At 42.7% G+C, this 15233-nt stretch overlaps 1 protein-coding gene across 1 annotated transcript in view; it reads right to left on the bottom strand.

The window, feature by feature from the left end:
* Positions 1 to 15233, bottom strand: part of INVS (inversin) — an 86515-nt gene that overhangs the window by 36524 nt on the left and 34758 nt on the right. Inside the window, exons 3-6 of the mRNA XM_015414054.1 lie at positions 11900 to 12073; positions 10856 to 11023; positions 8132 to 8312; positions 5319 to 5428 (exon numbers count right to left, since the gene is read on the bottom strand). Of these exons, the coding sequence (XP_015269540.1) occupies positions 5319 to 5428; positions 8132 to 8312; positions 10856 to 11023; positions 11900 to 12073 (633 nt within the window). The remainder of the gene's footprint in view (positions 1 to 5318; positions 5429 to 8131; positions 8313 to 10855; positions 11024 to 11899; positions 12074 to 15233) is intronic.

Raw genomic sequence — 15233 nt, 5'->3', positions numbered from 1 at the left:
TCTCAAAGGTCTTCAGGCTTTGTATATCCTGCTTATTTTTAGCTGTTTGCGTCAGTGCCTGATCAGTTCTTTGCCGCAGATCTGTTAGGCTGAGATTCATAGCGTCCAGTTTCTGATAGATAGGGGTGATGCTGTCTTTAATTTCTTTTTTCATTTCTACCAGCATAGTCTGTATATCTTTTTTGGTAATTGAATCCTCACGTTTCCTTTTACTCTGCCGGCTAGGTGCCTCTTCTTCGGAGTTGAGTTCAAATGGGGGGGGGGCGTCATCATCCGATGGTTGCATAGTTTGCTCAGTTTGTTGAGCTCCCTCGTTATTTTTCTTGGCTGCTTTCCCTCCTTTTCCTCCTCTTTGCTTCCCCATTCTTATCAGCAAGTTGTTTTTATCTTTATGGTCCTCAATTAGTCTTTATTTTGCATTCTTTGGAGCTAGGACGCGGAGGCTCTCTCGGTCTGACTGCGCAATCTCACAGCCACCGGAAACTCCGGATTTTGTGCGTTTAATGGCAGATAATAACTCCTGTTGAGTGAATGGGGCTTCCATCTTTTTACTATGGTAAAGAGATAATTTTTTAATAACGTCTTTGGTTTCTAAAAATTTGGTAATAAGAGTGGGAGAAGGGTTATCGGTGCTATATAATTGTTGGAAGTAACGTTGAAAGGTATTAAGGATATCCTTAGTGGAAGTAATTATTTTCCCTTGGGAGTCCCTTAATGAGTTTGTGTTTCGAAGTAATTGTTGCTGTTTAATTTTCGAAGCTAAAAGTTTTAGGGAACGAGGGTGTTTAAACCAATACTTATGTTTCAAGTATAATAATTGTTTTTGCACCTGCGAAGTTTCAAGTGATTCTAATTTTTTACGTTCTAAAAGGAGGAGCTTATAAATGCGTTTTGAACCCGTTTTTTATGTTTATCTTCATAAAGTTTGATGTTGTTTAAGATTGTTTGTCTTATTTTATTTCTTTGTTTATTGTAAGCTGCTGTGACTGCGATGAATTTCCCCCTTATAAAGGCTTTTTTAGCGTCCCAAATCACTGGCAATGGGACTTCATCGGATTTGTTAAATTTGAAAAATTCTTCTAAAGATTTTTCTATGTTCTCGCAAGCACTTTGACTGAATAAAATATTTTTATTTAAGGACCAAGATCTGGTGTGTGGTTCGTTTGGTTGTAGGTCGAGGGAACATTCCGTCCAGGCGTGATCGGATAGGGTGCGCAGTCCAATTTCAGAGGATTGTATTTGGTTAATTAATGCCGAGGAAACTAAAATAGCGTCTATTCTCGTATATACCTGATGTCGGGGGGAAAAATAGGTGTAATCTTTCATACCGGGATGGTGGATTCTCCACACATCACATAGCCCCTGTTGGTCTAAAATTAACTGAAAAGGCGATGTAAATTTGGAATTCGCGTTATATTTTTTCGGGAGTGAGGGGTTATAGGATCTGTCCCAAAAAATAATTTGGGATTGTGTTAAAATCACCCAACATAATGTGTCGTGCTTGGAAATTTCCAAGAGATACAAAGGTTTCACGTAAACAAATTTCTTGTCCTACATTGGGAGCATATATAGATCCAATTGTCATCAAGGTGTTATTCAGCAGACCTTTTAAAAATAAAAAACGTCCCTTAACATCTATAAGTTGGTCATGGCAATCAAATTGAACGTGTTTTTAGAAAATAAAATGGCTACTCCTCGAGATGAGGAGGAGCCATGCGCTTGGTATTGGTAAGCGAACCATTTGTTTTTAAAAATAGGTTGAGATGAACGTCTTAAGTGAGTCTCTTGTAAGAGAAGAATATCAGGCCGTATTTTCACCAAGGCATTAGAAATTTTTCTAGACTTGCATTTGCTATTTAAGCCCCTACAATTTAAAGAGATTATTTTTAGGGTATTATCCATTTGGTATCAAGAAAAACACAAGTGTGTACTGTATCTTGGATGAACGTTCATGGCAGGAGAAGACGTATATGGACAACAAGATAAGCAAGGGATCAAAACTAGTACATAAACTACAATAACAAAAACTAAGCCGTGACAACCCTATTGGTTGCATGGCATCAACTGTATATGCCCTCTTCTTCCAAATTGTAAGAAGGGGGGATATCTTCCTCCTAAGAGGGTATCTAATTGTAGCTTACCCTATATTTAATAGGGTAAAGCTTATAAAAATGTATTATTACACAAACAGAATGAAAAATTGAGATAATGTAGGGGGGCAATAGGGAAAAACCCTCCTCCCACCCTCCCATCCCTTGTTAGTTGAAATAAACAGTTTCTCTATGATGAACAATGTAATGATTCAAATTCTAATGTGATATAACCTCTTCTATATAAAGCATGATAAGGTAACAATTGTTAATTTTGAGTTTCATAGAATAAGTAAATTACCTTCCTTAGTGAGCTTAAATGCTTTTATAGTACCCCTGAGTAAAAAAAATAAACAATAGGTTTCCAAGACTGCAAACAAAGGATATCAGCCTGACTGGGTAAAAAAGACATATACAAAGGCTTGGATTCTATAAATTAGTAATATAAGTTGGTTAACTTCACCAAAAGGATAAAGCTTGGTTAATAAGCTCTGAACAACTGTTTTCTAAGAAAATTATTGTAAAGCCTTTAAAGAGTTTGCACTATAAAAGAAATATGGGTTGACATCACTTTCAATGAATAAGGTATCTTGTAAAGAAAAACAACAACAACAGGTAATAAAGATTTAAACTTTGCCAACTTAATGAGGTTATCTGCACCAGCTATTCAAATATAAGGAAATTTTACTATAAAAAAGAAAAGAAATATAGGTTGACTTCACCTTAACACTTAAAATATCATGAAAGGAAAAAAATTAATTAATAAAGATTTAAACTTTGCCAACTTAATGAGGTTATCTGCACCAGCTTATTCAAATATAAGGAAATTTTACTATAAAAAAGAAAAGAAATATAGGTTGACTTCACCTTAACACTTAAAATATAATGAAAGGAAAAAATTAATTAAAATTAAAATTAGATTTTAAGATTTTCACCTTAAAGAGGTTAACTGCACCCATTGTTCAAATAAAGAATATAAATACAGGTTGTGTCATGAAACAAATCTGAGGCACTTGTTCTGCGGCGGCGGCCAAGACGATAATTATAAAGGGCATTAGAGCGTCTAGATCTTGAAAAGTAAGTCAAACCTTCAAGCCGTGACTGGCCGTTTTGTCTTGGAAGCAACGATGGACTGGTGAAGATTTCAATACAATTTAAGCTAGCCTTCTCAATTCAGGAAGGTTAACTATTTCAATATCCAAGGTAAAAAAAAGATCATCTATCTAAAATAAAGCAGAAATAAATCTGTGGCACTTATCTAAAGACCACAGTCTTGCCGTCCGCAGTTAGAGGTGGTAATGAAGGAAACCGTGAGCGGTGTTTCAACATTTCAAGTCTTGACTGGTCGGGTTTTCAAAAGGTCAGCGGTGGACTGACTGCCAGCGTAAGGAGGATGACTCTTCTGAAGGCTTAAGTGGTGGTTGATCGTCGGGTGGTGGAGCAGGTAGAGGCTCGTATGGGATGCCGAGTGTTGTTAGCAGTTGGTACCCGCTGTCTAGGTCGTCTGCATGGTATCTTTGGCCATCGTGGAGAACTTGTAGCTCCGTAGGGGAGATCCAACGGTAGCGGATGTTATTAGCCGTTAATTTTTCTGTAATGAAGCTGATATTCTTCCTATGCTGGAGAGTTTCTTGTGACAAGTCAAGAAGGACTAACACTTTGGTATTGTGGTAAGTTAGCCCTTTTTCTTCCCTTGATTTTCGTAAAATGGCGTCCCTGGTTCGACTATCGGGAAATGTGGCGAGAACATCTCTGGGAAATTTTTCTGTTTTTTTCGTTATGGGGCCTAAGCGGTAAACCTTGTCTATGAGGGGGGCTATTCCGTCCTCAAGTTTTAACTCTTGTGCAAGCCACGTCGCAATAAATATTCTTAAATCTTGCTCACCTTCCGCTTTTTCGGGCAGATTTCGGAGTTTTAAATTACTTTCTCGCTGTCTGTTTTCTAGGAGCATGATCTTTGTTTTGGCCCACATTTCGGCTTTTTGGAGGTTGCGTATGTCTTCTTGTGATTCGATGGCGGTCTCCAGGGCAGTCTCCGCTGCTTGGGACACCTCGGCAAGCGTTTGTGTGATTTGTTTGAGTTCTTTTGAAAATGGTTTTAAAGCAAGTTGAATTTGTTCCACTATCGTGCTTTCCAAGTGGTGTATAGTTTTATGGAATTCGCGCCGGGATAGCATAGCTCCGTCGTCGTCATCTGATAAAGTCTCCGCCATTTTCTCTTGGCGTTCTGCGGCCCGCTGGCTCGGAGATTTTTCGGTTTCTTTAACCAGATATCTGGTTAATTGTTGAGAGTTCATATATTTTTTGTTGGACCATGTTATTCCGGTTTTCCCCATGTTCTTTTTGGAAGTGGTTTCGTTAGTCGAAGAGGTCGTTTTTAGGCGAGGAATGGGAAGGCTGGAGGAGAGAAGTCTCTATGCTGCCGCCATGCAAGAACGCCAGGCTCCGCCCCCCCTGAAGTCCCAAGATGACAGGCAGCTCGCCTGCTGTTCCCGTGTCATTACATAAGAATAGAATCAGGAAAGAGGACTCCCTGGCTTCTTGGACCTGGAGAACTGAATATCCATTGTCCCTTTCCCGCCCTGGTTGGTCCAGGCTAGCCCTACCTCATCAGATCACAGAAGCTAAGCGAGGTCAGCTTTGGCTGGTACTTGGATGGGAGACCACCAAGGAAGCGTGGAGCTGTTATGCAAGCCACCTGTGTTCATCTCTTGCCTTGAAAATCCCATGGGGTGCCATAATTTAGCAAAAAAAAAAAAGCCTCTGTAGAGGGAGGGGAGGTGGCATGGCGTAGGCCAATCTTGTCAGATCTTGGAAGTTAAGAAGGGTCAATACTTGAACAGGAGACCACCAAGGAAGACACTGCAGGGGAACGCCACCTTTAATTCTCATGTGCCTTCAAAGCCCCTTGCTGGGGTCACCATAAGTCAGTTGCGATTTGACAGCATGCACGTACATAAAAAGGTTTTTGTATTGTTTCAAAAATCTGCAAACCATATTTTGAGCAGTGACAGCAGAACAAAAGAAGTGAGGAAAGTAACCTCTTCCAACATCTTAACACCACCACACCACCCTCCCCCCCACTATTCTCTGCCTCTAGCCTACAACAGTTGATACGAGGGACAGCAGTTGTTAGTACCATGGCCAACAACCAGGCCAATGAATCCAAGGAGAGACACCACATGACTCTGGCTTATTCCAATCAGTATATTTGTTTGCTCTACTTACTGCAAAGTTGCTCTGCGCTGCATAATGTAAAGGGGTTGCCCCTTGGCTGTCAGATGGGATGCTTCCCGACTTGTTCCGCTCTAAAAGAAGGTGAACAATCTGTGCGTGACCTAAGGAGAGAGCAAAACGGCAGAAACTAGGACACATGTTTGTTATGCCAAATTGTGTACTCTGGGTTTCTTCTCCCATCTTATCAGAGAAGATAACAAACACACGCTGAAAGATTTTCCAGCCATGAAAGTTTTAAGAAGAAGAAATTTGATTTAGCTCTGTACAGTCAGTGAAATTAAAATGATGGGAAAGCAAAAAAAAAGGTCATCTTGGGACCAGCCTCAGTTGCTGCATCAATGTAGCAGCTGGTGCAGATGCTGAAGCCAGCCTTTTGTTTTTGGTCTATGAGGTCAACTGCAGTTTGCACACATCACAAGCATTCTTTGTATGGACCAAGGATGGGTCCATGGGTTACCTGCCACCTCTCACCTGCCACGCAGCAGAGATGAGCCAAGCACCCCAGCCGCGAACAGCACACAGAAGCCAGTAAAAGCATGCTGTAGAGGAATTCCATGTAATGCAAGGAAACATGAACATCGCCACAGAGACTCCATGAACAGAAACCTCGGACAACATGCAGGCACCTCTCCCCCCAACTTTCACCAGATACTGCACGTATGCTGCCCAGTATAACAAAAGAACTGCTTGCATAAAGGGATTAGCTGACTGACACGACCTGCCAAGCCCATCAGCCAAAGCGATCATCGAGCCATCAAAACTAATGACCCTGGCTGCTTCTGCTATTGTCTTCTAAAGATGCCACTGTTAGTAGTAATGGAATCAATATTGCCCAACCATTAAGCCTCACCATCCTCCTGCAACTAGTTTTTGCCTAATTAACTTCCTGGGGATGTGACAAGGGAAGTGGCCAGTGAAGCCCACCCCCAAGTCCAAATAATGTATAAAAAGAGCAGGATTCGCCATGCTCTCTCTCTTCCTCTATACCTAACCCCATCCTACCTTGCCGAATCTCGGTGTAGTGCTACCCAGAGTCTCTCCGCTTGTTCTGCCCGTTCAGAATAAGACACCATTTTCCCCTATAGTCTCCCCTATTTTTCCGCTGTAAGGATCGCTTCATCACGTCGGGAAGGTCAGTATTGCCCAACCAACAAACTCCTTCCTGCTAATGCGAATGTCTCTGTACCTTTTCAGTCTAATTTTCCTAGCTCTGTATCGCTGAGTGTGTGATTGTGTTTATTTGTATGTGTGCAAATCCTTTCGTAAAGAAACCATTTCACTAAGATCTGGTCTCTGTGTCTATCTCTGGGACCACTGGAATAAGTGGGACTCCTGTATACAAAGGTTATTGCTCCCTGTTTGCCAATTGTCATTTAATACATTCAAACCCCCCATCTTTATTAACAAACCAGGCAGTTTGGCTAACAGAATGGTTGGGACCTCCTGGTCCTGGGAGGCAGTTCAGAACCACAGCAACTGCCAGATAAGGGGGACCAAAAGGCCTTCAGGGGCTTCCTCTGGGTTTCCTGTTTCTCATAATGTGGATTCACATTCTGGTCTAGCAAACAGGTCAACCGAATTCAGGTTATTGTTTTCGTTGGCTTCTAAACTCAAGCCACTTGTGCTTGTTGAAGACCTGTACAAATGGCTGAGTCGTGATTTTTAAAAACTCCTGCTGACCCTGACTGCAGAACAGCGTTTAGTGATGCAGCAGACTGCGGTTGTCCTTCAAAACCCTCCTCAAAGCTGGGTTTCTCCATGAAGCATACTGCTCTACCCCAGTGGCCCCAGTCTCCATTTGAAACCACATTTGCTCACACTCATCCTCATTTTCTTCTTTGCCTCTTGCCATTCCTCCCTTTGCTTCTTCCTTGCTTTGGAGGTTTAGAGTGTACGCTCCTCAGTGCAGGAACCTGCATTTTTATTTTTATTTTGCTTAAAGCACTCAGTAAAGCACTGGGTACAGTGAGGACCATAATAATGATGATGATGATGATGATGATGATGATGATGATGATGATGATGATGATGATGATGATGATGATAAAGAGGAGAATATCCAAAGGAAAGAAGGATTGCCTGTGTCAAGATTCAGGCTTTATACAGAGATTTTAAATAGACGGTGTGGCTGATAATTTTATAATTTCAGTATTTACATATAACATCAAAAACAGTGTGACAAAACAGGCTAATGAACTTTTAACACTACCTTTTTTTGCCACCAAGTCACAGCTGACTTATGGCAACCCGGTGGGGGTTTTCAAGGCAAAATACATTCAGAGTCTGTTTGCCTTTGCCTGCCTCTGCGCCACGACCCTGGTATTCCTTGGTGGGCTCCCATCCAAATACTGGCAAGCCCTGCTTAGCTTCCAAGATCTGATGAGATCAGGCTAGCGGCTAGCCTGGACTATCCAGGTCAGGGCTTAACATTACTATTACACCAAAATGATAAAACAACCAGACTGCCCTCCTTGCCTACTCTTCTGCATTCCTTCTCACTCATATTATCTTCGGTCTCTCTCTCTCTAAATGTTCTTTCCTAGTTCTCATGTCTCGCCGCCTTGCTTCTAGCTCTGCTGTCTTAGAGTCCTTTTGACACTCATTTGTCCTTAAAGACATTTTTCCTAGTCAAATTTGTACATTCTTTTTGAAGAAAGTAAGCTTAAAGACATTTTTCCTAGTCAAATTTGTACATTCTTTTTGAAGAAAGTAAGCTCCCAATTTAGAAAACCAATGTTCCACAAGTGTCTAAATAGAATACCCATGTCTAAATAGAATTAAAAAGTTTGCCATTTAGAATGTACCCAGCAAAGCTGCCCAATGAAGTGGCGTTCGAAATAAGTTGTCATAAGAAGTCACGTTGCAGCCTTCATAAGACGTCAACAAATCAACGACAGCCACGTTCCCATCAGCAACTGCAAAATGGAGAGGTGTTCGTCCTTCATAGTCTTGCCAGTTCAACAGAGACTCAGTGGGAGCAGCATCCTATTATACAAAAATCCCAGGCAATTAAGTTACAATGATCTTTTTTAAAAATTCCAGGGGCTATATAAAAACATTGATGTTAAGCATTGTTTCAACAATGCAATTGCAGGACAACAATAGGGATAAGAACTTTTAAGTGCTAAACAGCTACAGTACTGCTGCATCTATTCATCATATGTATCTAATAATGATGGGTGACACACAACACAGAACAACAAATTGGGGGGGGGGGGCCCAATCCAGGTGAAGTTTTGTAAACCCAAAGGAACCTGCCAGAGAAATCCGGAAACCAAAAATTAGCAAATGGTTTAAAAACCAAACCAAAAGGGGTCATGTGATGTCTGCATATGCAGAGACTGAAAAAGGGAACCCATAGGAGCCCTTGTTGGCTGAGATATTGCAAGAACACTTATCAAGATCTTAGCTTCCATTCACAAATGGCCAACTAATCCAGCATCACGTGTATGTGAGTGTGAGGGCATAGTATCTACAGGAGAGACCTGCAGAGACATGTCTCTCCGTGGAAGGCCATGTGCAGAGACGGAGAGGACAAAGCGAGACAGAAACAAGAGGTCAGGGGGCAGCTCCCAGATTAAGACAAAGAGAGGCATTTCATTCAAGGAGATAATACCTATACACACTTAGAGTGAGGTAGCGCGCCCCGCCCCAATGTCCAGGCATGCTGAGTTGCTCACTCCAACAGAGTCCCCATGGGTTCCTCCTTAAGGCAACAGTAGACATTGAAATGGGACCACCAACGGACAAAGCAGCCACTCCTGAATCTGTTTTATTTATTCATGTTATTTATAGTCTGCCTTTCTCACTGAGACCCAAGGCAGATAACGCAGTGCCAAGCCCATGCAGTCAACAGGATGACTGCAAAGGGGTAACTGGATCAGTTTGGTGTAGCAAAATAAAACAGAATAGCATGCTGGAAAATGTTACTTGACAAATTTATAAAGAAAAGTGGGGAAAAGCTACTAAAAAGTCTGGTGCACACTAAACATGCTTACCACCTTCTACTAGCCACAGAACATTGAGAGAGGTTGCATTAAAATTAAAAGGGGAGGGAGGAGAGGAATGAGGGGCTGTGGCTTAGTGGTAGAGCATCTGCCTTGCATGCAGAAGGTCCCAGATTCAACCCCTGGCATCTCTAGTTAAAAGGACCAGGCAGTAGGTGATGTGAAAGACCTCTGCCTGGGACCCTGCTAAGAGATGCTGCCAGTCTGAGTAGACAACACTGAACGTGACGGATCAAGGGGTTGATTCAGTCTAAAGCACCTATCTTCATGTGTTCATGTGTGAGGGCTGCTCAAGTTCCCGATTGCTTATACTGGAGTATCCTGGCAGTATATGCCCCAACACCTTGCAAGCCTACAGCCTTTTAAAACCTTTATCCACTTGAAGCAAGAGTGTCCTTGCAGAAGACTAAATGAAAATCAGAGGGAAAAGCCATTCCTAATTAAGAGAACTGAGGATCCTGGAATGGTTTGTGTGTGTGTGCGTGTGTGTGCTTGGTGAATTCCCCAGTCCCAATTTACCACCACCCACAAACTCTCTCCACACAACATGGCAAAGTAGAATGCCCATCTCCTGCACTGTACTGCTGTCGTTCAGAGTTGGACGAACAGCTTCCTCCACACATAGACACAAAGCTGAGCAGGCACAGTAAGTGTGCTGGGTGGTTAGACCCAGGCCTGTAGCCAGGATTTTGTAATTCAGGGGGCCTTTAAATAAGTTGGGGGGTGCTGACATCACAAAATAAAAAATAAAATAAAAATAAAATTTTAAAAACTCACGTTTGTGGCATTCGTACTCTGCTTGCCGACACAGGGAAGCAAGCCACGCTTGGGGAATGGGCGGCGGTGGGGAGTCCTTCAGGCAGCCCAGAGCGCTGGGAATCCTCCGGGCAGCCCAGGGAGCCGGAGGGCCTGGGGGCTGGATCGAATTTAGGGGGCCAGGCCCCAAAATGCCCCACTGTAGCTACGGGCCTGGTTAGACCCCCCTCACATTGAAGCCTAGTGGTCAATTCAGGTGGTGAATACCATTGCTCTGGAGCACCCTCGCCCCTGCCACTGAGACTGTAATGCCTCTGCATTTACCTAGGAGCTTGGGACAATGAAACAGAAGTGCAAGTGGAAGAAAATTCAATGTGAATGTGACCCAGCATGGGTGAGAAGGCATTATCTTGCCAGCTGTGGCAGTGATGGAGGTAATGGCAGCAAAGCAAGCTCACTTCTGTGACAACACTGCATTTACATAATTGCTTTCCAGCATAGCTTTACTAGTTTGTGAGGGATTTTTGTTGTTGTTATCAGGCCCCAGTGGATGTAGACCCGTAAAATGTACATGTAAGCTATCACTTTTTTTGTGAAGCATTTTGCTGATGAAATCACTCTCATCTGCTTTGACTTAGATGTCCTGGTTGGTTCAGTTCAAACTCAAGATACTGCTGGAGCACAACCTGATCCTAACGGTATGGAGGACACTATTGGCACTAAAGGAAAAAGTTAAACAATAATTATTTTAACACAAAGCCTCACCAAAATGCACCTGACGGTGTGAACAGCACTTGGGTCCTTGTGGTTAGCTGCCCAGTGAAGGGGGATTTTGCCTTCAACATCTGGGATCCCAATATTAGAATCGTGTTTGATTAAAAGTTTCACGTGTTCTGGATTATTGTAATAAGCACTCCAGTGAAGAGCAGTTTGCTGGGGGAAAGGAAGATATACAGATTCGTAAAAAAAATGTATTCAAATGAAACAAGCCTCACGGGCTGTTTGTGATTTTTAAAGTATCTTAGACACTGCAACGTATTTCTTAGCGCCTTTTAAACTAGATCATAAAACATGTACCACATTACACTAAACTTCTGTAAATTTCAAAAGCTGAGGATAGTGCAAAGTGAGGAAAAGACTATGATTCCTGACTTGTTTCTGTTCAATCTCTGGATGTGACCTTGGGGTTGAATCCTGTGGATCCATGTCACTAGCAGAAGTGGAAAAAGTCTTCGCCAGCCACATAATATTCGGAAGAGGGGAAACTCCTTGGGCTGGAGGACAGATCCTCTGCTAGTGGAACAGATCGGCAAGTTCCAACCTACAATTCCTAGTATGCTGTGCACAAAATCCAATCAGAATTCATTGCAGTCACCTAAGAAAGTGGTTGCTGAAGTACTATGCATGGCATGCTTGCCAGGGAAAGATTTTTTTGGGAAAGAGATGCTGTACCAAAAGGCCAATCCTAAATCAACAGCCTTTACATCTTCTTCAGATAGGTTGGTTGATACCAACACACAGAAGTTGCTCACACTGATCCCAGGGAGGAAATGGCGAAGCCAAGACTTGGCAAACCTCCGCTGTAAAGGCATTGCACAGTTATTGCAGGGAGAATGAAAAACCCTCTTTAGCTCATGCTATTCAGTCTAAAATCACAATATGGAGCTTGTACAAGAAGAAGTAGGCAGTGCAGTACCTAGGCAATTCATATTTTTAAATGTTTTTAACTACAGAAGAAAAAAAAATATCTGTTTTGACAACTGGAAATTGACCAGGATAATAAAAACAGCAAAAAAAAAATGTCTGTACCTTATTTTTGTCCTGTGTATCAATCTCTCCTGGGGCCATATATTTTAGAAACAAAGCTAAACACTTTGGACTCCTGTGCCGGGTAGTTAAGTGCAAAGGTGTGATTTCTTCCAAATCCTTCTTCATCCAGTTTGCTCTACGAGCGAGTAGAAGTTTCATAAAGCGATAGTTTCCCTGGGTGATTTAACAGAGGGACAAAAGGTGCAGGTTAATTTATACTGCATAGCTATTATTAGTTATTAGTTTCACAACAGTCATTACAAGCATTAGCTATATTTTGGTGGGGGGGCGTACTTCCTCAGGGGGAAGTGGAAGGCTTCCCGTGTCTGTTTGGATCTGCCTCTGTAATTTGAAATGAAATCGATCCCTGCACCACATTTGCATCCATTCTGCTCATACCAGGAGCCACAAAAATAAGTTTCGTACAGTTATTTGCAATCAGCTTTTTCAGTCCCCAGATCACTCAGTTACAAGGGCACAGTCAGGGCATCAGGTAACCCTAATGCTCCTATCTAACACTTCCCTAATCTAGCTGCGCCACCTAGGCTGCTACTCTTTTCTGCCTTTCTCTCCCCCCCCCCCAAGAGATGGGAAGCCGGAACCACCCAGGGCCCCTCCAGTCCAGTCTCAGACAAGGGAACAAAACACAGCGTCTCTGTAACTGCCAACAGAGTTTCCATGGCAATGGAATCTTCTCTGATTGGCTGACCTAGAAAGCAGGGCGGAATCCTGTGATTCCCTGGCTTTACACAGCCAGACCTTGGCTCAAAAAGCCCTGGGTAAACAAATAATTCACCACAAATTAAAGTGTAATCACATTTACAAACAATTAATCAATAAAGGTGAGATATAGTAAGTTTCAGGTGTTTGGTACGGACTTATCGTGGCTTTCAAGAGTATGTCTCAGGCCTCCTTCCCGAACTTCCTAACGTTGGGTCTTTTCTGGGGGAGGTCCATTAATGGTACTTGGGCCACTTAGTGTTAGGGGCCGGGGAGCTACCCTCGACCCAACAATCTTATATGTCATACGCCTTATACTGTATTTATTGCATTGTTTTCTGACTTTGCGATCGAATCTTATTACATTTTGTGATACATCATACTGTTCCTATTACACTGTTCTAAATTTTTCAGTTTTCCTTGTGTCTCCGCCAGAAAGATTGACTGTAAATACATAAGAACAAACTGTTATTTTTCTTGGGTTAACTGTAAAAAAAATCATTTGACTTGGAAGCACGGGAGCTTTACTCAGTATCTCTGATTCTCCATATTTCCTGGTTAAGAGAAAAATGCTGTTAAACCTGATGAAGAAGAAGAAGAAGAAGAGGAGGAGGAGGAGGAGGAGGAGGAGAAGGAGATTAGATTTATACCCCGCCCTTCACTACCCAAAGGAGTCTCAGAGCAGCTTACCCTCCCCACAACAGACACCCTGTGAGGTAGGTGGGGCTGAGAGAGTTCCAACAGAAACTGCTCTTTTTCAAGAACAGCTTGCCAGAACTATGGCTTGCCCAAGGTCATCCAGCAGGTGCAAGTGGAGGAGTGGGGAATCAAACCCGGTTCTCCCAGATTAGAGTCCGCGCACTTAACCACGACACCAAACTCAAAAGATTATCTGACTCCACTAGTAACATGAGAAAGAAATTTTATGTACAAAAATAAAAGCACATAATATGTGACATATTCATGTAGGTACAGTTAATTTATTGTGAATGGATTAACTTAAAAAAGTTTAACTTGTTATAGCTCCAAGACCAGGTAAGAGAAAGATGAAGAGAGGCCTATATAAGATAAAACAGAAGACAATCAACGGCCAAAGTGGCTCAACATCTAACTGATGAGCGAGTGGGGCCAACTGGGCCTTCTGGCGTTGTGGCGGCGAGGAGGAGTGGAGTTACCGCCAGCAACGACAGCGGCGGAGCGATCCAATGAAAGAACATGGCGGCGATTTAACACCAAGCAGCAATCGTTCCAGGCAGGGATTGGCCCTGAGACGCGACAACGCGGCGACGCTGCATGGCCGGAGCCAACTGGACAGAGACCAGCGCAGGAACTTGTCGCACAGTCGCAGACTATGGGAGCTTCCCCAGAAGGAGCCGCTGCAGAGCCCGCCGAGACAAGATTCCACCATAAGGAAAAAGAACACACATACCGGCGGGGTGCCTAGTAGGCACCCACCTCCCTATATATATATACATTGTATGTGGCCCTAGTTAGGAAATGTAATATGCTTGTAAACTGCTCAGAGCCTCCGGGATTGAGCAGTATAGAAATTGAAAGTATAAATAAACAAACTGCCATCTGTGTGTTTGTGTGTGTGAGAGAGCGAGCGAGCGAGAGAATACTCTTAAACTTTCTGCCCCAGATCCTCTTGCATGCAGAGTTATACTATCCAACAATTTTCTCCCAAAGAGGAAGAAGAATTTGGCTCCTGCCTCAGCATGGTTCTCAAGTGCAGTACTGTACACGCTCACATAGAAGTGAATGGCTGCTGCTTGATTTTGCTTGAGAATGTAGAGTAGAAATAGGGTGGACAGGAGAAACTGGGTGCCATTGTGTTTACATAACTGTATGCTTTGGCTGAAAATGGCATTTATTTATTTAAATTCAGACTACTTCTGAACCTTCAGTATCATAAAACAAGAAGAATGGCTTTGAGCATACAGGGGCCACATAAGAAGAAAGAGTACAAGCAAGGCTGTGTGATTTCTTGGGATTAAAGTAGCACCCCAAATGGATCCAGCAGCCACATGTTCCGTGAAAGCAGCGCTTACACAAATGTGTTCTGATAGGCAGGGACACCTAAAAACACGCAAGAGGGATTCACAGCAAATAAGGGAAGCATCCCTAGAGTGGAAGGAGCAGCATCAGTTCTCAACAGGTAATAGGGTTGCACTGCACAAAATGGCTTCACAAACTTGCTTGGCTCAATGAGGAGGGGCTGTGGTCTATATAATGTTGTGTATAGCTTATTGTAAGTAGGATCCTATTTATGTAATCTCTGTACTGCTTAATGCATTATGTGAATACTTCTGCTCTGCTTCAGTTCTTTCTGGTAGTTCGACTTCTAAAATCCTAATGCACTGGCTAATGAATGTCCCATTTTGTTGATTGTACTGGCTCACCATGAGTTGTCCATCCTGAGTCCCTGTGAGAAAGGTGGACAATAAATAATACAAACAAACAAATAAATAAAACAATATACAGCGCCCTTTTGAAGACAATAGTCACAATCTGAACATCTAAGCAGAAAAGGTGTACATCGCTACAGCACGCACCCATGATTCATAGAAATGACCATGTTAAGCGATTCGAGGACTTGGATCCACAGATGCTC

Source organism: Gekko japonicus, unplaced genomic scaffold (assembly GCF_001447785.1).
Source record: "Gekko japonicus isolate JY-2015 unplaced genomic scaffold, Gekko_japonicus_V1.1 scaffold3110, whole genome shotgun sequence".
NCBI lineage: Eukaryota > Metazoa > Chordata > Lepidosauria > Squamata > Gekkonidae > Gekko > Gekko japonicus.
The sequence above is the reverse complement of the archived record's forward strand: the minus strand, read 5'-3'. Positions and strand labels throughout refer to the sequence as shown.